This window comes from Amborella trichopoda, chromosome 12, assembly GCF_054954075.1.
Source record: "Amborella trichopoda isolate Santa Cruz 75 chromosome 12, AtrichopodaSantaCruz75HAP2 v2.0, whole genome shotgun sequence".
NCBI lineage: Eukaryota > Viridiplantae > Streptophyta > Magnoliopsida > Amborellales > Amborellaceae > Amborella > Amborella trichopoda.
Genome location: NC_142347.1, coordinates 32,807,934 through 32,831,585, shown reverse-complemented (window position 1 = coordinate 32,831,585; position 23,652 = coordinate 32,807,934). Strand labels below are relative to the sequence as shown.

The following is a 23,652-nucleotide window of genomic DNA, read 5'->3' as shown; positions in this document are numbered from 1 at the left end:
CTATCCTTTCAACAATGATCTCTTGAGCCAAGTTTTAGTCGGTGCACAACTAGCTCCAAAATAACAACTCTAACTGAATAGCTTGACAAATGTTGCAACGTTGATGGGATGCCAATGGCTCATAACCGGTGACTAAAAATAGGAGCAAAAGATTGGCCCAAAGAGAAGCAGGAGGAATAGAGGAAAAATGGGAGGTAGTCAAACAAATGTCCAAGGTAAGGTGACAAAAAGCAATTGAGAGTGGGGGATCATCACTCAAACAACCCTAAGATGAATGCATCTGACCAAACATTGGAATTTAATTTTCCCTAGAGGGAACAAGGAAAAACCGCAACTGGGCGGCCCACTTGCCAAATAAAAGCTAGGCCCTATTTTAACTGTTAACCTAAGTAGCCAGATACATAGGTCTTCAAAGTCCTTGATGTAGAACCCTGAGGTCTGAAAGACCCCGATGATAGGATACCAAGCCTCAAAAAGAGGATATTTCTGTCTTAAGAATTAACCTACGTTAGGGAGAAGAGAATCAAAGAGGATAGGAGATCAACAATGAAGAAGACCTCATTGAATGAAGGTGGTAGGGGGTAGAAGGAGATGGAAAGGCAAAGCATAGGAGAAAGATGGGGTGGGGCGAAAAAGGTGTGAAAGTTTTTTCACACATATAAGCTTCAAATTATTGTTTTCTTTGATCGCGTAACATTTTTTCACTTCATTAGGCAGCCAATTGGTGTGAAGATGCTACACAACTAAATACATTTTAGAATTGGATGAGGTTTCTATAAGACCTAGGCTTAATAAAAACAAAATCGAGCCACCCCTCAAATTCTCGTCCGGACAGCACTGTCAACAAAAGAAATCTCCATAATAGTTTTAAAATCAATTTTCAATACCAACAATAAATTTTGAAACTAAAAAAATGGTACAAATCTTGCGGATATGTGAATGCTTATTTTTAGGGTGAAATGGACGGTCTAGATAATTTGTTACAATATACACTTATTTTTAGAGCTTGATTCCTAATTTGTTTTTGGGAAAGTATATAATGAGACAATTTACTTTTGGTACAATGTGGTCACGATTAATCTTGGTCATTGGATGTGAAATTAGGTTGTTGCATTTATGTCATTGATCACGCTCAAAGTTCAAAATTTTTTTTATTGTTGGTCATTGGATAGTTATAAGTAATTGTGATCTCCCTACACCAAAGGTCAATGGTCTTAATTAATCTTAGTCATTGGATAGTTATAAGTAAGTGATCTCCCTACACCAAAGGTCAATGGTCTTAATGTGTACACTCCTTTTCTTTTGTTTTTTACAACCATAACGTTCAAGTCGAGATGATCGTTGAATGGTTATAAGTAATTGTGATCTCCCTATACCAAATGTCAATGGTCTTATTGTATATAATCTTTTTTTTTTTTCTTTTTACAACCATAAAGTTCAAGTCGAGATGATCGATGTAAAAGTTCTCTACTGCTTGAAATCACGGATCGTTCCATGACATCAACCCACCCGCTAGCTCAGCAACAACCCACCCGCTAGCTCAACAAAAACCGTGAAATTTAAAAGCAGCTCAACAACAACCCACCCGCTAGCTCAACAACAACCGTGTAATTTAAAAGTGCACGAACCCCCACCTCATGCATGTGCTTTCGATGGTGTCTCAATGGCTTTTATATGTACTTGCTCAAGTCCTAATTCTTCAATGTGGAATTGCTTTGCTTCTTAGCAATGATAAATAGGAGCACTGCGCATAACTCAAGAACACAAGTGGTATGGTTGTAGGGACATAACAAAGAGTGCATGTACTATAGTTCTGCAGGATCACAATGTACATTCAATCCCTTTGGTGAAAAAGCATACTTATGGAGTACTTTTGGATCTAAAATATTTTCTTTTTGAACAATAAAAATGGATCTAAAATATTGTGTTTCGTTTTACAATCTATCAAAATTATAAAAATAAAAAATAAATAAAAAGGATTTTGAGTTTCTTAGTAAATTTTTTTATTTTTTCTTATAGTTGTCAATAAGATTTTTTCTTAAAAAAATTAGTACTAGCTCATAGGGTATTAGAAAAAGCAAAAAATAATACTAATACTGGTTTATTGAACATTAAAAAAATATTAATTTATAGGATACTTTAAGAGAGAGAAATAACAATAGCTCATACCACATTAGAATTTATTTCAAGTTGCTTTATCAATTATCCCATATTGCAAAATATGAATTTATTTATTTATTTTTTCTAATTTTATATAATATGATTGCAAATTTATTTTACTAAATTTTATATTTTTATTAAAACTAATTATTATACATTAGATTTATTTATTTGTGATGGTCATACCTTTGTTTTTTGAATCATGTTTATTATAATATTGTAATTAATAATTATACTAATTATAATAATTATTAAATATTTTATTTTATTTATTAATTTATTTACATTATAAATTGTGCAATATATTAGTTTTTGTTATAGTTGTAAATTAATTTTTTAAATTAGGTGATATTATAAGACAATTTTCAAAGTTATTCTTAGTTGTATAGTAAAATGATGATAAAATAATAAAATACAAACCAATAATTCTAATTTCAATGTATAATATTGTATGAGTAATGATTTTATGAGACCTTCCTATACCCATGTATGTAGGACTTCAAAGGATCACCATTAAATTTGGCACAGATCTCTAGAAAAGTTATCACATGGTGTGGGAGTTGACTTTTTTAGCGATCTATACCAAATTTAATAGTGATCCTTCGGTGTCCTACACACATGGGTGTGGGAGGGTCTCACAAGGTCATTTTTGGTATTGTATTTAGATAAATTTTAATAAATCTTTGATGATAATCTTCATAAATATCTCAATATTCACATATTGATGTAAAAAAATAAAAGTTACTAATGTATTACTTTTATTTCTTATTGAATTTCTAAAAAAGACAATATAATAAATTTTAAAAATTTTTAAAGCCGAATCCAATTGATTGTGCTGATTTTATATCCGAAACGTCAATTTATGGATCCGAATGGGTTCTTGTGTGCCCGTTCCGGGGCACCGATCCGCTTTTTAAACAGGCTTGAATTATAATTTGGATTGAGGTATGAGAGATGGAGGAATGATAGGGTTGTTTACGCGCATCAATCGTGCTAAATTCTTTCCCACTAATTCCTTGATACTGTTGTTCTTTGAAGTAAGGACGACATTTGGTCCCGATAGCCTTCGCATGAGAGAGATATAAAGTTGCACGACGGAAAAGCTTTCCAACGAGGAGTTAGAAGTGAGGATTGCAGGCCCGAAGGGCGAAAGGCTTACTACAATTATAGGGTTTCACAGAAAGAGAGAGAGAAACGAAACGTCATAGGGAGGGTAAGTCTCATTCACATAATTGTCTGAGAGAGAATCGCAGTTGAAGAGAGAAATGGGGACAAGGTCCAACTTTTACAAGAACCCTTCCTTCTCATACAATAAGGAATTATCTCTCTCATCCGTGATCCAAAACCTCAGAGGTAAGAGCAACCCTTCAACAAAATCACCCTCCCCTTACTTTCCTTTTCTATTGAATTTCTGGGAATCACTAGTTGCAGTATCCTTCTTTGTTTCCCCTGAATCTGTACAAATGTGAAAACCCACTTTTTTTTTTTTGTAAGAATGTGAATACCCACTTTGAATTTCTGATCATATCATCCAATATTACACCTTAAAATTTCTGGGATTTTAGCATACAACGTTGCAACTGGGAATGTCTTTGCTACCAGTGCTAGTGATGATGACAGTATTGAGGTGAAGGGCGCTAATTGCCCTAAAAAAAAGAGAAAGCAGGAGAAAGCGATTGAAAAAGAAGAAGATACTGAGGCATTCACCCACCAGGCTTTCATAGAAAAGCGAAGGCAAGTACCAGTTTTTAAATTGAACCATTCGATAGCTTTGAGGTGTTTTTAAGATGCAATTTGGACAGTTTTATTATATTCATAGTCTGTAGTTAGTTGTCTTCAAAAATGCCTCTAATCATCGTAGTAGTGGTTGTGCATGTCTTTGGTTTTGTTTTGTGGTTCTTTGAAGCCATTTATTGCTACAACTCCCAATACCCACAACTTTTCCCATGACATTTCTAAGGCTCAATGCTAAAGTAATTGGTTCTTTTGGTCACAAAAGAGAGATCTTGGACCTTATTAGAGTGTTACCAGATGATAAAATGGGTAGTAAGGATAGCATCTGTGAGTTTCCTCAGTTAATTATAGGTTACGAGAAATCAGAGGGTGATTATAGACACGTTGAGATAACCTTGTGTAGGACAGTAAGACGACCCATTTTAAGCAACGGCAATCCTGAACAAATTAACGAGGAATTTGAGTTGTATAACTGGGAAGCTGGGTAAGTGCAGACAGCTGGTTTAGTTCATATTCTTTCCAACCTCATATGCAGTCTGTATTATCCCATAGTCCACAGATAATGAAATTTTGCACTTCTATTAAATTTTGGATTATCAAAAATGAAGATGATAATTCTTGATTTCCTTGAGTTGACTCAGTGGTATGCGATGCGTAAACTTCGACAAGGTCATCAAACTATCCTAGACTATTGCTGATATCTTCAGAATTCTAAGCAAATTGCTTGGGCACTCGATTCGGTAAGTTAGGTGACTCACATGAGCTATTTTATGGTTGATCGGCCATGTCTTGTGGGCTTTGGTGATTGGCCAGCATCCTGAAACAATTTGGCTCAGAAAAACTAAATGGTATGAGATGTTGAGATTTGAGAGAACTGGGCTGTGTTTGTATTAATGGATCTCATCAATTTCGACCTTCTGTTTTTGTATCTTTTCCAATTATGTTTTAGATGAAACTGATAATTCTAACTAAGATATGCTTGGCAACTAGGGGCATGTTATTACATTTACGATCCCCCTGCCCCGGGCCCTGTCACAGCCTCCAAGGCCTGTTTGACCGTGGTCCACTTTAGATGCAGACCTTCAATTGTTTAGTGATTTCAACGATGCACTAACTCTGGAACATATTCAGAGGATAGGAATCTGAGTACCAAATCTATGCGTCATGTGCAACGCTGAGGAGGTGACCATCAACCACTTTTTATTCATTGTAAAACAGCCTCCTGAATCTGGTCCTTCACCCTTAACCTATCTGATTGGCCCTGGTTCATGCATGCATCAACCACTCAGTTATTTTCTTCTCATTTCTTTCCCCCCTTTCCAACCGCCAGCCTTCTGCTTTGGAGATCCTCAATATTGGCGTGCATTTGGGCCATTTGGTTGGAGAGAAATAGATTTACTTTTTGATAGGCTGCACCAAAGCATCTATTATCTTTCTGGGCACAAAACTGCAAAGAATTCACCTCCTACTCTTTGATAGTGCTTAACCAACATTGAGGGAAATTATTTGCTCAATCCCACATATGATAACATGCTCTTTGCATTGGATTCCACCTGATATAGGAGATATTAAACTCAATTTTTTAGTGGTAGTTCTTCGGATATCCACACATGGCAGGCACTGGGGGCATATACAGGAATCAATTGGGGCAAACTATATCAACATATCCAGGCCCTATAAGAGTAGAGGACGCAATATATGCAGAAGCCCTGGCTTTGATTTCAGCCTCAAAGTATTCGACAGAAATTTGGTGTTAACCCTTTGATTGAAGGAGGATAAAAAATGTTATAAGCTGGGCCAACAATTCATGCTTTTGCCTTTGGAGATCAGAACATATTTTTGACGAGATATATCACTTTTTCCATTGCTTACAAGTTACCTTAGGGTAATCGTGGATAGAGAATTTCTTGCACAGAGTCCATGGCCAAAGAAGGATCCACCAGACTAGACCTTTGCATTTTGAGAGCATCCTCCTTAGGATGCATTTTTGCTACCTAACGTTTTTACAAACTTTCACTTTGACATACCTCACTATAATAGCTTTTTGATTTACACATGGCAAGATGAACATATTTTTTTATTGATGTCGAGGATACATCTTCTAAGTTCTGTTACTAGAAAGCTTAGTCTAAACATGTAGAACCAAAAGCCTTTAAATGTTTCCATGTTTTTAATCTTTATTTATAGTGTTTTGGACTGAGCCCTTCATGTTCAAACTACATTGATTTTCTGTGATATCTGATGGTTACAGCTTTATTCTTCTTTTAATTCTATGTCCATCTTATGGTCATTGAAGTATTCTGAGCTATATCCTTGAATGAAGATATCCATAATAATACTCTAGAATATGCACCATGCTTTTCTAAGGAGAATATTACTTCTAGCCTCTAGATGTGGATGTGATGCTTCTTTGGAGGATCTGACGCTATCTTGCATTTTTTATCATATGCAGGAAAGAAGTTGGTTCATCCCAGATATACCAAGATTTACTTACTAGTGTATAAACCATCTCTATTCCTCATTTGTTTTTGTTAAATTATTTTGTAGATTTGTGCATTTTTTTGTTCTAAGTTGTTAGATATTTCAGTTTTACAAAATACATAGCCATGTGTTCAAATGTTAATCCTAGATTCCTTCTTGTCCATTTGCAGGGCGCTCTCCATTATGAGAATGAATGTCACATAAAAGATGAAGGTATGTGAATGATGAGATCATTTGTTCTTTACTATCTTTATCGATTGACAGTTGTTGCGGGCGAGAAAGCTGATTCATTTTGGTGACAATTGAGCTAGAATTTGCTTTATGGTTCTATTGCGGTGGTAAATTGTGGTAGAATTTTCTTCATTGTTCTCTTATCTTTTTTCCTTCTTAATGTATTTATCATATTTCCTTAGTTGCATGTGTAGTTTTGTAACTGTTTACTAATTACGAGCCATGTGTATCTCTTAAACCAGTGTTTCAAAACTTGGCAAGCCTGGCTTGGACTAGCTTGAGTTACTCGGTCTCAATAGGGTGCTGGGACCTGTTGAAAACTCTAAGGAACCTAGCCAAGTCTCGCCTTTCCTGAGGTTGAGATATTATTTTTTAACAGATGGTTCTTGTTGAGTCTTGGCAGAGTCAAACCGGCAGACTTGGGCTTGGGCCCTTTTCCATTCCATGCTCAAGTCTGAGTTTTTAATCAATGATTTAAACTGCTTCACAAACATAAATTTTGGCAGTTCTGTTGATGGTATCATCTAGATTTACGCCCTCATACTGGAGTAGTCTTGTCTCCAAATCTGCAAGTTAGGGCATTGATGGTATTGTTGTATTTTTTAGGTTCACATGGAAGAATAGAGCTCTGACGGCCTTTACCAAAGTCATCAGATTTTTCCTTTTGAGAAAAGAGTTTATCCTTCAGGATGCCAAGGCCAAGGGCAACTAGCCCTTGGTGCCATTCCCCTTAGGAGAATTGGTACTCCCCTTTCAAGTGTGTAATGAGTCCTGTAGTTTTATCAAGTAGTTCGTCCGGGCATTGGCTCTGGATATGGCTGGTATTGACCTGGTTCTATTAGTTCCATTTACTCCATCTTGTTTGATTCTTTTAGATAGGAAGTCCCTGGCGAAGTTGGGTGCTACTTTTGAATAATGGAATCGCAATAGCGTTTTTTGGGCAGACCTAGTGGATGAAGAGTTGTTGTTTATCCTTTGGATCCTTTCTGTTTAGTTGTCCTGAAGCGTTGAATCTTATAGGAAAGAAAATCTTATTCCTGCATTTGAGAACCTATGTTTCTGTACTTCCAGAGTAGAGACTATTATATTGGGCTGAACTTGGGTCAAAGAAACTAGTGTGCCAGGACTTGCCTTGGCCAGGGGACTTGTCCCCTGGCCGAGGCGAGTTACTCAACTACGTCCTGCATAGGGCCTTTTGGCCCAAAAGAATAAAAAAGATAGAAAAGATATTAAAAAATAAAATCTTGTAGTAAAAGTAAATAGAAATGTAAAAAAACATTGAAAATTCAAAATAAGCTTAACAATGTACTGAAGAAATGGATTTAAAAAAAAAACCGATTTGCAGTTTGGGACATTTTTTAAAATTTCAAACAAAAGGGGGAATATAAAAGTTGTGATTACGGCAAAATATATTCACCAATCTTTGCCAAATACATCCAATCATATACAAAAAGATTATAAAACAATCCAACAATTTTAATTTGTTTTTAGATTTTTGGTAAAAAAAATTTTATCCCCGAGTTGTACACCCAACTCGGGGAAACTTGGCCTTGCCTATAAGGCAAGGCCGAGTTACTCTGTGTCTGAGGGGACTCGGGCGAGTCATGGCACGCTGAAAGAAACCATCAGAGTGACCATCAGTACTGGCCTCCATGAATGAAAGACTGGGCTCCATGGATGAAAGGGACCATGTGCAAAGAGTCTATGGATGAAAGAGGCCATATGAGTGTACTCTACATGGGTGAAAGAGTCCATTAGAGTAGAGTTCTACTTGAATGAGAGAGGCCTTTAGAGCTCGTTGGAGTTGACTCTATCTAGGACATAGTGGGCTCTGTCACTCTCCCCTTAGCATGTGACTAGGCTTTGGCTAGATCGAGTGGATCTGCACCTGAGACTGAATAGGATTATTCCCTATGATGCAATCAGCCACATAGCGCTTTGTGTGCCATGTTGAGGTTGGCATAGCACTGTGGTGGATGCTGATTCAGGAGGAACCAAGGTCTCTCCTGAGAAGCCGGATAAGACGAAACCAAGACACTTTTGTCTGTTTGTCAGGAGGAAACCTAGACACTCGTGTTTTTAAGTTGTTGCCTTGCAGGGACAAGTGCCCGAAAGCCTCAATATGGAATTCTACAGAGCATGTGGTGCTACTGGTAGCTTCCTGTTTGTGTGATCCTTGAGATTTTTGGGTTTGGCTTATCCATAAGCATGTATGTGCCTGAGAGAGGACTCCTTTGACACCTTGGGTGTGGTCATAGGGCTGCTTATGGAATGTCTAGTTGAGGATCTTGTTCCATTGCAAGGACAAATTTCCTGCTCTTTATCTTATGGCTTTAAGGGTTTTTGAGAAAAGAAAAATCGGTTTTATTTTCTCAAATTAATCACCTCAAATTTGTCTAGTAAATTTGTTTTTTAGGGCAAGGTATTTTTGGAAAAAAAATTTGACTTTTCTGGAAAAAAATAGTATCTCACTTTGTAAAGATTTAGAGGGCCTATAATGGGTTTCTGTGGGATACAAGTAGGCCCAATATGTGGCAGCTTGTGTGCCATATGGGGGACCAAAAGAGGACCATGTGGATCCCACTAGCCATGGGGCTCATGTGACACATGTTCGAAAAGGAAGATTTTGGACAGATTTGGCCCATAGATGTATGACTGAAAGAAAGTGGCCTCAGTTTTCTTCCGCCTCCTTGTCTGAGTGATCCAAGTAGAGAGAGTAAGAGGTCTTACAATCTGCAACTACTAGCCCCTGAGATAGGGCTGGCAATGGGCCTGAACTGGGGCATTGGCTGGCCCTAGTCCGTATAGGGTCGTTTCGAGTTCGCCCTGCCCTAAACCAGGCTGAAGATGGCTGGCCCAGGACCCACCCTGGCCATGCCTAGGCCGGGGTCTACCCTTCAAAAAAAAAAAAGGAAAACATAAAGAGGTCAGGCCAGACTGGCCCTATTGTACCCTGGTCCAGATTTGGTCCGGACTGGCCCTCGGGCTACATTTTGTAGCTCAGACCCTAAGTTTTCAGGGCCAGGCCAGTCTGGGCAGCCCATTGCCGGCCCTACTTTGAAACTCACCCAAAATAGAGACATAGGAAGTGGAATAGTATGTAGTAGCCATCTATCCAAGGAGATTGTATGGGGTGTAAGAAGTCCTTGAAAGCGATTTTAGGCAAAATTCAGGTGCAATCTTTGCTGATTTTTCCAGGTTTTGTGCAGAACATGGCAGCAAGCACTCCCTACGGCAATTCTTGTGTCCCTTTTTGGTTTTTGTGCCGTATTTCTTGGGTAAAAGATTCAGGATTGGCATTCGTAAGTAGTGATTCAAAAAGTGGACCGCCCAGTGCCTAGGCGGTCCAAAAAGCCTGGGAACATCGCCCAGGCCTAGGTGGCCAATCTGAGTGGTTGATCCCTGGGTGGCCACCTAGGCGGTACAGAACCCGCCCAGGCGTGGAAAAACCATTAAGTGAGGGCATTTTTCGTCTTTTTTTTTATTTTTAGGGGCCAAAAATTAGGGTTTTAGGTTTTTGAGCCAAATTTAGGGAGAGAAAGCCCCCAAAAAACTAGATTGTGGTGAATTTTTTACGATCGAAGGGTTACTCAAAGTTACTCAAACTAGATTGTTTTCTTCCTCATGATGGTGTACTGCAGTACTGGTGTGATACTATTTGATAACTTGGTTTGATAATTTGGTTGGTTGGAAAATTTTAAGTTTTAATTGGATATGGAGTAACCGACTTATGGATTATGGTTATGCTTATGGAGTGTGTGCTAATTGCTAAATAATATGTAGTATAATTTGAATTATGTATTGCAATACATATAACCGATACTGACATAACTGCAGAATGCCAGAATCCTTATTTAGATTCAATTGAGCCGCTCAGGTTCTGGGCACCTGTCTAGGCGCTGGGCAGCCTGGACCCGCCTAGCACTTTTTGAAACTAAATTTTTGAAACTATATTTGTAAGGGATATATGTAGAGAATTAACAGCAGTATGCTAACAGATTTCTAATAAGATGTGAAAATTGCTCCTTGTGTCACCCTGTCAATGCTTCCTGCAGATATTGACATTGTTTTTCTACATTTCCCTTTCATATGCATCTATATATTTCTAAATAGGTTGTCTGCGCTTGCTATTTTTCAAGAAACTTTGTAATGTTCTCCCTGACCTCTTCACCAATCAGATCCATTATAAAGTGTTTCACAAAGTCCTTGATTTTTATGGGTTGATACTTTTTCTGTAGGTATCAACTTGGCGATGTCATCCCATTTTCCCTACCTGTGAGTGGCAAATATGGTCCATATAATGGAGATGCCATATTTGTTACGACATTTGCATGATTTTTTCTTTAGCTCTTTCCATATGTTGAGCTCTCTCATTGATATAGTTTTGAACTTACAGAAATAAAAACATCCATAAGGCATCTTCTGGGGAACTACAGCAGCCTGAGAATTTCCTGTTGTGGTACATGATTTGGACAAAACTGCTTTCTTGCCTCCTCTGTTATGTCTTCATCAGTCATCATTATCTTTCTAGACATCACAAGATTTCCTTCAGGACCAAATGAACAGCACACAATGGTATTTGGGGTCATGGGTGAATGATGCTTCTACTTTAATCCACTTATTTTCAAACTTTCCCTCCAAAAATTGTTGAACTTCTGCATCTTCAGGGACCTGAGTAGCATACTTTCACCAGTTTTATTTATTTTTCTCGAGTATATGATTTAGGACAAGAAGTAAATAAACAATTAATGAGAAACCAGAATAAAATAATGATATAAAAGGTTCACTGGATTTCATCTTAGACCAACACATCAGAGGTATTGCTTCTGAGTTCCAACTAAGAGCGGCTGAGTTCCAACTAAGAGCGAAGGAGTGTGTTTTATGTGAAGCTTATGGCTCTCAACATTGAACTATCTTATAAAAGTTAACAGACCCATGACTTGCATTAGAAATCAGCTCTTCTGGAGTCTGAATGAGGAATTCAGAACTGCTTCTTTTGAATCTCTCCCTGATGATGAAAAACTAGGAGTAAAGCATGTCAGTTCAGAAATGTCTTATCCTGTGTCTTCATCTGGAAATGTAACTGTGAGCATTTGAAAAATGTTCAATGGCCAACTTCCATTGTTTATATCATTGTTTGATGTCAGCAATCAGCGTGCGATGTAGAAAAGAATTCCTTTGCATGTTGTGTGCTGGTAAGATGTGAACTTTTCAACAATTAAAATTCTGGTGATGGTAACTGAGATTTCTTATGCAGTAAATGATTTGTGTCTAGCAGCTCAAGTTGACAAGTGTAATAGTATAAAGAAAAGAGGAGAACAACGATTTCCAGTTCCCGGGGAGCCTGCATGTGTAGTTTGTGGCAGATATGGAGAATACATTTGCAATCAGGTATGAAGTTTACCATGACATATGGATTTCCTTACTGGTCTTTGCTTTTTCAATAATTTTAATGATTCATTACTGCTTTTACATTTTAAAATTCCCTTGAACTTACTTGTTTCCTTGCACTCTTGGTTTGCATTCTGTCTTGTTTTCATGAATGGCTAGTAACCATTTGTTCATGCAGACTGACAATGACATCTGCAGCATGGAATGCAAAGCTGAACTGCTGGAACTGCAATGTAAAGTTGGAACTGAGGTGTGTGCTAGTTGTTTTTCAGCTCTTTGTTTTCAGCGTTGGCATTGTTAAACAACATCATGCTCCTATATACAGTTTATTCGCAATTTATAAGGAATTGTTGTTTGAAGATGAGATTTGAATATGTTGTTTTAACTTATTGGTTGCTGAAAGAACAGATGGCTCTTATAGATTGATGTTTTGTGCTTAAGATGTCTCACTTGATTTCTTGCAGATGTCCATTGGATGTTTAACTTCAACAAGACCCACAGATGCGTCGGAGCTGCCAGACTTCAAAGAGGGTATATGGGATTTTGGAAGGAATAGATGGACGAAAAAACGGTCCAGCCTATGTGCTTATGAGTGGTAATCAAGCTGAAATATCTTATTCGTATGGTGCATTTGTATGAAGACAACACATTGTCGCTTTGTGGTTAGGTTATAGATGATGTTATGTATTGTTTGTAATGTAATTAGAGATTTCTTTGCTATATAATAAGACTGATTATTTAAGAATCATTGGTTTCGCTGTTATGATGTCAGATGTGTTTTTTCATCTAGAAATATTCAAAATGGAGCAATATCTAGTGTGGACATGTAATCCCATGTTTTCCGGCAAGAAATTTCACTAAGTTGTGAAAATATTTCTTAATATTTGGTTAATATGCTAGTGATGAGCGCAATTATACTCTATATTAAAGTAATGATTAAATGTCATATTTACCGAAATTTGCTTCATTTCTAATTTCCTTAGTGGACAGTTTAACTCACAGACAATTGTTCTTCTTATAGTTGGAAATGTAAACGACCTGGGCATCTTGCAGAGGATTGTCTGCTGATGAAATCTATTCCCTCTCAGGTTTGAATATTCATTAGAGTTAATAAATTCATGATTTATTTAGATGATATTAATGTGCGTATAAAAAATTTTGTCATCTTATTTAGGAGGCACTTTGATTGTTTGATGCAGACATCAGCTGCTATGGATCAAAATCATAGTTCTATTTCCAGAGGTCTTCATGCTCTTTACAAGAGGTTTTTGAAAGATTTCTTACTCATACACAATTTTTATAACTTACTGTTCTTATTCAATGCTCCTTGAAGTTCCTCAGTCTTGAATATTTGTGGTGAATTTCCATGTAACGGTGTAGGCTGTGCATTTGTATTTTGATTATGCTTTTTTACCGATTGCAACGGTACTATAAACGGGCTTCATATTGCTCTGTCAATTATATTGGACCAGGGAAAGTCCTTAAGAGTTAGTATGGGCCATACGCCGTTAGTTGGGGGCTAGGCCTCTATTTCCCATTGAAATTTGGCTGCTGTGTAGAAGGCGACGCAGGTACTAAAAGTGAATTTGCTAACTGAATCTAGTTCTTGGCCAAAGGGGCAGACTGTATTCCAATTTTGGCGAGATATCTGATGTGGGGAGGAGCCCCTAATATGACTGTGCTGTGAGCTTTTTAGAGTTGCTCAAGCAATGGATATTGCTATTAGTGCATGCTATTAGAGGACTGGTAGGAGGGTTGTATGGGGCCCCAGATTTAGGAGAGGACTCAGGGTGGATGTATGTAAGTGAGATCCTTTTATTGGTGCCCTTCTGTCCTGGAAGCAGAATAGCAGACACTCTCACCTTCTTGACTATTTGGATAGTCTATGCTCTTCCTAGTGTCCAAGTTTTTGCTGGCTTACATGCCTGGAGATCCTCATATATGTCATTTACAGAACTAGGAACAGTGATGTCACCTCCCACTCCATTTCTAGTAGTATACTTCCATCTGGGCATATGAACCTGTTTGGATTCCAATGGGTAACACTCAAATGGTGACTATTTTGTTGCTGAGGTGATGTATGGCACCCTTACCTTTGAGAGATAAGGGTGCCAGTGAAAGAATTAACTTTACTTGGAATTATGGGGTTTGGAAGGTCGAGAGAAGGTAAGGGTGTCAATGAGAAAATTAACTTGGAATTATGGGATTTGGAAGGTAGAGAAACAATCACATTTTTAGGGTAGAAGTCTAGTGAGGTGCTAGAAAGAAAGCATATGTGGATCAATCATGTATTGAGCTTCTGCTTCCAAACAATTTATGAGACCCCACATATCCAACGTTATGTCTAGTTAGAAGCAAGTTGTTTTCTCTGAGTCAATTAGACTGAAGATGATGATGTTCTGGATTACATCGGCAAGTGGTGTTTGTTGACTTAATTTTGATGGTTGCTCACCAGGCAGGTATTTGTGAGAGGTTCCTTGGGCATCATACTCATGTTGTTCTAGGGTCCTTCTGTGGTTTTTGACTTAACCTTGGTAGAAGCAAAAGCCATTCTAGATGGAGTTAGGGTGGCAATCAAATGCCCAAATATAGTGAGGGGTCTTGAATATATGGTTTGGTCAAACAAAGACAATGGACGCCAAATCCTCTCTCAACACGCCCAGATAAGATAATATATACTGAGTTGCACTAGTGCCTGAGCCACATTATTACTATATATTTCTTCATGTTTAGTGATTTTGAGCTGCAACAGGAGTACATGATCGTGCTGAACACATGTAGATATTTATATTTTATTTAAATTAATAACTATTGTTTAACGGAATACATTAATAACTATTAAGAGTACACATTCGACAACATTTTGGATAAAGTTACTCCTAGTTTTACAATCTTCTAGGATATTGACATTCTTGTGAGTGATGCTTGATACTAATAATGATTGATCCATGTTAAAAAAGTCTGATGGTGAACTATATATGTGTGTTTGTGTGTATGTATGTATGTATGTATATGTATATGTATATGTATACATATTGAAGTTTTCTATGTGTTATTATGTTGTGCTATTTCAAATTTATCATAAATTGCTTGAAATTGAAATGCTAAAACTGTATATGGTTGAAAGTTACCCAAAATCCATATAAAGTTGCATAGTCATTACCTATCAAATGCCAATATGCCATAGGTCCATAGTTGACATTGAAATCATCATTAGACACTAGCAACAAGAGTCAGCTCAAGAATCACAAGTCACACCTCAAAAAACAGAAAGTCAAAATGCATAAAACAGTAAAAAACAAATTTCCAATAAAACTCAAAATAGATAAACCAATTACACTCAAAACATGACATCACATCTGATTAACTCAAATTGGCAATTGAGTTTCATCAGCACTACCTACAGCATCCCTACCACCATTAGATGCATTTGAATCTGATGATGATGCCATGCCATTATCATCAAAGTCATCGCCCTCCTCCAAATATTCCTATTCATCCCTATTCTCCTCTAAGCCAGCTTCTCTTTCTTCATCCTCCTCTTTCATTCTCCTCAACCTCTTCCTTTGAGATTGAGATCTAGTTTTCCTTGACCCAATTATGTAATGACAGTCACTATGCCATATACCCATTTCAAAAATTAAAGAGAAATGACCAGAGTATTGAAAAGAGGCAATAAAGTAGAGAAAGAACTCACTTTATTAGCCCTATTCGATCCTTGAACTATTTAAGGATTACACGAACTAATAGAGTTGATAAAAAAACCAATTTGGTTTGAGACTTTTTACTAAGATTGGTTTCCTCATCTTAAAGAAAAATTTCAAAAAACTCAAACCAAAACTTACTCTTGAGCGTGGCCAAATAATCCAAGTTAAACTGGTAAAAGATCACAAAAACAAAAATCAAAAGGGAAACAAAAGCAAATCAAAACCCAATTTCAAAAATTACAGAAAAAAAAACAAGGGAAATCAAACCCAATGTCCACCAAAAATCACCAATCCCTATTTCAAGTGTTGTAATACACTAAACTTTCCAAAATAAAATCAATATTGATAAAAATTATGTGACCTTTGATTATCAAATTTCCTCTTTTGCAACTACTCCAAGCCCAAAAAGTGTCCAATAAATTAATTTTCGATTTTGCAAGGAATTGAAAACTTTGAATTTTTCAATCTTGAGAAAACTCTCAAAAAAAAAAAAAAAAAAATTTTGATGTTTTCTCTATCCTGAAGGTACATAACGGGTTTTGGGGTATAATACCCCCCAAAACCCTTTTCCCTTGTGGGGGAAAAAAGACCTTTTCTCGCTTGCCACTTTCTGCCCTTAGCCAAGGGCATTGAGGCGCCACCTAGGAACATGGCTGCCTAGGCCTATATTATTTGTTGGGCCAGTCCTGGCCAACTTGGTGGAGCCAAGCACCAACGTTTTAACACAGGTTTGACCTATCGTATGATTATCTTTTTTGTAGAATTGTTAGTTCTATGTTCTGCAGAAATATTGCCTAAAGTTTTGAGCGTCGCATGATTTCCATTCCTATGGACAGATGCAATCTCCTTGGTCAAAGTGCATCAGATGCAAAGTGCAATTCCTGTCGTCGCTCATTTAGCTTGGCAATGTGCCTTTATTGTTCTACAATTCTCTGTGACAGGTTTGGCTTCCTAATCTTGTCAACATGCATCCTATCTATCTCTTTGTATGTTATAGTTTGTTTCGTATTTTCATATTGCAGTTTATTATGCCATATTGCGATAGCCATTCATTCCCTTCGGAGGCCTCTAACAGTCTGAATATGGATTGAGAATTTTGATAAAATTTTGGCTTTTCTCAAATTAATGACTCTAATTATGCATATGCAGTTGTTAAGTGATGTAGTACAAACGGCAGTTTTAACCTCTTCCAATGTCTGTAATTTTTCGTATTATCCTCTCATAAGTTCATAGCAGTGTTCCATTACCCTGCTCGAGCTTGGGACTTGGCCCTTACCCAAGCAAAATAAGTTGGGTGAGTTTGAGTGCACTTGCTTGAGTCCTGCTCGAGTCCACATCAGGGCTCATGAAATTTCATATAAATTCATGATAAGTCTCAAAAATAAAGTCAAATAAGTCACAACAGCAGAAGTGAAAAAAATCTATGACTAATACAGATTAAAAAAGAGAAGAAAATATGCAAAACATAGAATATATTGACAAAATAGGCCCATTGATTTTGCATTGAAGAGTAGGGAATACAATACATAGGTCTGTACTCTATGTCTCTCGAACATAAACTCATCCCAGTGATAGCACTCCAATACAAACATATATAAGAACTATTTAAGTAACAAAAGGAGCATTGTGAAGATAGATGGGGATCCTGTATCTCATTGTCAGGCAGGGGCATCCAATACAACCAAATAGATGTGAGATTAAAGGGGCAGTCGCTATCCCAATGATCCCTTTTTGCTAGACTGGCACCGTAGACAAATTGGTCCTTAAGCCAAAGTCATCAAGACTAGTCCATCACTCATTCTTACTCGCATCCTGAATCTATTCCTCTCCACCTGGCATGTTTCACTTACCACCTGGGCTCTGCTGCCCAGTACCCTGACTGTGTTGCTGGCTACATCACACACCACCCAGGCTCTGATGCCAAGTGCCTTCGCTTTGTCTCTGGCTCTGTTGCCCACTACCTCGGGCCAAATCCTTATTCTTGCCCCTCAAATACCTCTACCTGTGTCTCCTGCAGGCCATCTTGGTTAAGTCCCCTCGATTTCTCGGTCATCTGGCTCATTTGCAAACTCCTCTTCGAGGGTCCTACTGTTGACTTCTGGTTCGTCCTACTCCACCGACCATTCATCTGCTAGATCCTAATTGAAAATGTTTTCAAGGTCAATTTGATTGTAATCGCTGAGCTCTTCCTGAAGTTCATATTGCAATTGACATATATCAGCTTGTGCAGCCTCTTTGTCTTCAACATGTTCCTTCTTGGAGCATGGATCATCTAGTATGTACTCTAGTTTCTCTCACATCGTGTGGCACAACAAGTTTCACTTAGGATCCTGATTGTGATCTTTTTTTATGTGGGCGGTAGTAAGTCCATATAGTTTTCTCTCTGTCACTCAAAGGAAATAAGATGCATTAGTCAATTAGAAATTATAAATACAATCACATATGCTACTTGATGTTGGGAAATATGACTCATTAAATTTGGAGGCTAACTTGGTTCCGATTCTCCTTGAGCTTTACCAGTCATAATGCTCCCAAAAACCTCAAACTGCAAACCAAATTCCACATGCTCAATACACATACTACGACAATGCGGTCTTACCAGCACTAATGCAATGGATCCCATTAGAATTTTGAAGTTAAGCGTGCTTGGGCAAGAGTAGCACTAGGATGGGTGACCTCCTGGGAAGTCCTTGTGTCACACCTCTTTATACGGCGGCCTACTCCGCTCTTTGTTCTCAAAAGAATGCACATACTATCATCATTGTCAAAACCTTTTTCCTACTAATTGGGGTCGACTACATGAATCTTGATCCATCATTCTTTTCTATTAAGGGTCATTCCCTCAGTGAGGCCATAGGTCCCCATATCTTTTCTCACTACTTTCAACCATGTCCTTTTGGGCCTACCCCTTACCCATTTTGAGCCTTCCACTTGCAGTAATTCACACCTCCTAACAGGTGATGTACTAGGTCTACACCACACATGGCCAACCCACCTAAGTCTACTCTCTCTCATCTTATTGCCTATCGGTGCCATACCCAAAATTTTTCAAATGTATTCATATCCAATTATATCCCTTCTTGTTTTGCCACTCATCCATTTCAACATCCTCATCTACACTACACTCATTTTATGGGTATATTGTTTTCTGACCGCCCAACATTCCTCCCCATAGAGCAAAGCTGGTCTCACAACTGGCCTACAGAACTTTCCCTTCAGCTTCATTGGTATGTGGCGATCACATAAAATTCCGGTTGTACATTTGCACTTCACCCACCCAGATCTAATTTTACGCGTGACATCTTCTCCAATCTCTCCATTTTCTTGGATTATCAACGCAAGATATCTAAAGTGCACTCTTTTTGGTGTTTCTTTGCCGTCAATCTTAACTATTTCCTCATCTCTACTCCTATAATTACTAAACTTGCATTCCATATACTCTGTCTTAGTCCGGCTAATTTTAAAAGCTTTAGATTCTAGGGCATCCCTCAAAAGTTCTTTGTGTTGACACCATTTTGGGTCTCGTCAATCAAAACTATCATCTACGAACAAACTAAAAATCCATATCCCTTCACAAGGTATATTTAAAACTTACCACTTCGTGGCTAGGATTTGGGCCTCCTTATAAGGCTTTGGTCTCTCAATACAATATCTCACCTCTTCCATGATCTTAAGATTAAAGAAGCTTGAGTGAGTCCATGTGCCATTTCATGATACTATATGGCAATGTCATTATATTGGCTCTGGTGAGGGAAGAGAAGCACTTCAGTGCATTTGACGATTCTAGGGAATGGTCTTCAGAGAACTTTTTTGAATAAAAAAATTGAATAAAAAGGCATACAAACATATTCTCAGTTGAAAGTTTTGGCTAGAGTAGATCAAAGCAAGCTGAAGAAGGCTAAGCAGGTCCAAGAAGAAAGTGTTTCTCTTATGTTCGGAGGCCAGAGGAAATCTAAAAATATTGATATATGTAGTCGCTTAGATACATACATATACACTGTTGGGCATAGAGAGAACTATACCAGTTTGGCTGTGTCCTTATAGTGGGCAAGCACATAATTCTAAGAGAAATTGAAAACCTAAGACCAAATAGATAATACTTTTACACTTTTATACGCTCTCTCTTAGAGATTCAAATTAATAGCCATGGTGGCTTACCTTTATCTTTTTTTTATTTTTTTATTTTTTCATTTTTTTATTTTTTTAAGGAGTTCATGTTAACTTGTCTTCTAATGATGGAGATATTGTTTGTTTAGGAGATGTGCTATGTACGTATTTATTACAAAACTTCCTTAGTAGAATCTGGTCCAAATTAATATTTTCTTTCTAGTGCAGGGCATTTGAAATCACATATGGATGCAAACCCATCACATACTCAATTTTACTCCTTTAAGCTCAAGCGTTTGGTAAGGGAAAAAAAAAATAATTCCTTATTTGTGATGCATTGATTCTAATTTTATGACTCATACATCTATCGATAATGAAAACTCAGAATTCTGCATGAACATTCAAATGAATCATGACTTTTATATCCATATTATTTTTAGGATAATTTATCACTTCAAACCTTAGATTTGAACTACTTAGCATCTCCTCTATCTTTTGATCTAATTCCAAATAGAGTATCATTCCCATGGGATGTCACATCATTATGCATTTTGGAATTTTTCAAATCACAATCTTTGTTGAAATGTTAAATTGTTCAACTTTTACGTGGGATTTCAACTTTTACGTGGGATTTGATATATTTCTCTTATTTTTATTCTGTTCTTTCTAATGTGATATGATCTCCCTCTTCCTCTCTCTCTCTCTCTCTCTCTCTCTCTCTCTCTCTCTCTCTCTCTCTCTCTCTCTCTCACACGCACACACACACACACACACACACACACACACATATATTATAAGCAGCTTATGCTATCCTTTCATTTGCTCAGTTTTTATGTGTATGTGTGCATGTAGTTTGATCCTAGCAAAAATGTTTGTGTGTGTGTGTGTTGGACTCTCTTGGGGGACCATGAAAACTGATTTTTTGCCATGACATCCACCACTTTTGTGTGGGGTAAGGGATACGAGATGCTTGAAATCAGTCCCCACTCCAAAATAGTCTCCCTAAAATTTGATTTTGACCTCCTAAAATGCTTCATATCCTTCACTGCCCCAAAAATTGATGTGGACCATTTATCTGAATGGGAATGGATTTAGGGGATTTGGAGCTTCAAATTGAATCTTTTATTGGCTCCTACCCAACCAATACTGATGTATAAAGTGGTTGAACACCAGTTGTTTGTTGGTATGCCTTCATACAAATTTCAATGCGTGGGGGACCTAGAAAAGCTCCAAATCAGTCTCCACTCCAAAATCAGTATCCTCCAAGAAAGCTTTGATTTTGAGCTCCATAAATGCTCTAAATCCACCGCCATCCATCAAATATGGAATCTGGATTTTCCATTTGAACTGTTGGTGGATTTGGGAGATGTGGAACTTCTGGAAAAACCCAAGTCAAATCTTTATGGTCCTTCGTAGGGATGGATGGGCTAGGGGAACACCAACTATGGTTCTCCGCAAGGACCACCAAAAACTGTCCATGCACATGAGAACTATTAAGTCATCATTGGCTGAATACCGATGTACTTATAATCCTAAAGACATCAATATAGTAATAAAGTTAGTGGGCGAGGGGATAAAATTGCTCTTTCTTTGATACATCTTCCAAAACCATAGCTATGCATGTTGTGTTAAGACACCATGCCAACCATGACACACGTTGTATGAGCTTGCCCTTTTGAGCCTTCCTTGGACTCCTCATTTTAATTGCTTTATTGTGGTTGTTTAGCCTTAGCTTGTTCTGGTAATAGAATGAGCAGCCGTCATGCAGCATATTGTTCTCTTGTAGAAGAGAAATGGCTACATATTATGGGTTTGTATACTATGTTATCATAGGGTTTTCCTAACACCTCCAGAGTGATCTGGTATCAACGGTGGACAGGTTGGGTGTGTCGCTCCTAGGTGTGGTAACTGGCTTGGGTCATCCTGCCTACCCTAGCTGGGTCCTGGTCTAGACCTGGCTATTGGGCCCGATGGGTCAGGTTTGACCCAACTGCACTGGAAACAGCCTGTTATCCATCCATATATATATATATATATATATATATATATATATATATATATATATATATATATATATATATATATATATATATATATATTACAAGCAATATATATCATATTTTATTTGTATAATATAATAATTATTTAATAAATGTTTTTACATCTCAACTTCGACTGTGCTAGAGCAGGGCCCAGTTTTGGTCCAGGTCTTACCTGGGTCCTGTCAGGTCAAGTCCAGGTTGGGGTTGACTCAATCAGAATCCGACCTATTTACAGCCCCCATCCTTCCTCTGTCCAATTCTTTGTTTGGAGTGAGCGAACAAACAAGTCACTTAACCGTTTTGTGTTGACAAGAACTGCTACTAAACTATTTGAAACCCAAACGATGGCATAGACGATTTTCCTCATGGTGCTACTGTTCCTAAGCACTAGCTGGATCCCCTCTCTATAAACTATTTCCAAAATGGCATCTTCAAATGTAATGGTAAAACAGTTAATTATGATACTTCTTGGGTGTTGCTACCATTGGCAGGCCATTGAGATTAAAAAAGATGAGAATGTGTGCCAAATATGATAACTATGTTGATCTCTATATCATGATAATTCTTTATATATCCAATTAAGTCCACCTGTACTTTCATGAGTAGGTAGTACTAGGTTTATCGTTATATCTATTTTAACACTCATATACATTGTCTTGCAGGTGAAGTGCTGTAAATCAACTTGTGATGTGACTAACATTAAGGAACTCTTAATATGCCACCACTGCTTTAACAAGGCGTTTGACAAGTACTACAATATGTGCACAGCGACTTGGTAAGTAATACTTTTGGCAAAATGAGATATTTGATTTTCTAGACAAACTCGTATTAGTTACCATGGCAGTTCTGCAAAGATAAAGTGGTCTAATTACTCTTATTTTTAATATGCATTCTCGAGTGGCCTCAGTACCTCTTGGGTACATGTAAACAACTCAGTGCTCTGTGCAGGTACGGAGCTGGACTCAAGGTCATATGGGGTTCTATTTGCTGTGATGAGCACTTCACGTGGTCAGTAACCACGTTCTTAATAGTTATTATTTTATGAAAAGCCTTAATCATATAAATGCCATGACAAATCTCTTCTCTACCATCCATCAGCTGTGATTGAACCTTACTTCAGCTTGATGCGACCTTGGAAACTATCTAACCATTGCTTAAAAGGATTAATACACGGAGGAGATTGGCCTTCTCATGGATAATTCCCCCTCTCATGGATAATTCCCCCATCCTAATGCCATTCTTTGATTTTCTGTTTGATCTCATTTTTGTGTACAGGCACAGGATGAATTGCCCTAGTTCAGACATAGACGACAGTGCATACCTTGTCAGCAGAGGAATGCCAAGAGAAAAGAATACCCAGCTCTGCGACTTCATCTTCTAACTCTAGTTTCGGTTCACAAGTATTTTAATAAATTTAGTTCTATCACTTAAAACTCACGTGGTTACTTGATGAAGGTTTTGTCCCTACCACGTCTTATGCAATCTCATTACCTCATCCACTCTTAGTGAATGAAAAGGATGGGCATTTTTTTTATTCGTTGAGTATTTCATGTCCCCAAGTCACCATGGCGACATCAATTATCCATTTGCATATGTGAGAGAGAGAGAGAGAGAGAGCCCACCACCACTACTGCCGAGTCTCCCTCCATCACCACCCTCCTGCCACCTTTAGGGGCTGATGAGAGACCACCACGACTGCCAATACTGCCAGCAACATGACCACACGACCATCATCAGGGAGGAGAGAAAAACCACAACCACCAATAATACCTTAGCATTCCATCACTGCTAATATCACC

At 37.8% G+C, this 23,652-nt stretch overlaps 1 protein-coding gene across 14 annotated transcripts; it reads left to right on the top strand.

The window, feature by feature from the left end:
- The first annotated feature begins 3,269 nt into the window (after positions 1-3,269).
- On the top strand, positions 3,270-23,387 carry LOC18430965 (uncharacterized). Of its 14 annotated transcripts, none has more exons than XR_016045643.1 (15): positions 3,270-3,513; positions 3,726-3,894; positions 6,347-6,392; positions 6,546-6,588; positions 11,003-11,065; positions 11,885-11,997; positions 12,176-12,247; positions 12,462-12,592; positions 13,019-13,085; positions 13,197-13,261; positions 16,541-16,645; positions 20,040-20,110; positions 22,516-22,628; positions 22,802-22,861; positions 23,129-23,387. XR_016045643.1 is itself a non-coding variant. In XM_088853449.1 (15 exons), the coding sequence occupies exons 7-15, from the start codon at positions 12,197-12,199 to the stop codon at positions 23,232-23,234; spliced, it is 774 nt and encodes a 257-aa protein (XP_088709575.1). In that variant the 5' UTR covers positions 3,270-3,513; positions 3,763-3,894; positions 6,347-6,392; positions 6,546-6,588; positions 11,003-11,065; positions 11,885-11,997; positions 12,176-12,196; the 3' UTR covers positions 23,235-23,387. The 14 variants fall into 14 exon arrangements, 8 of the variants coding, with proteins under 8 accessions (XP_088709575.1, XP_088709571.1, XP_088709572.1 ...); XM_088853449.1 differs by having other exon boundaries at positions 3,763-3,894; positions 20,035-20,110; XM_088853445.1 differs by having other exon boundaries at positions 20,035-20,110.
- Positions 23,388-23,652: the final 265 nt, after the last annotated feature.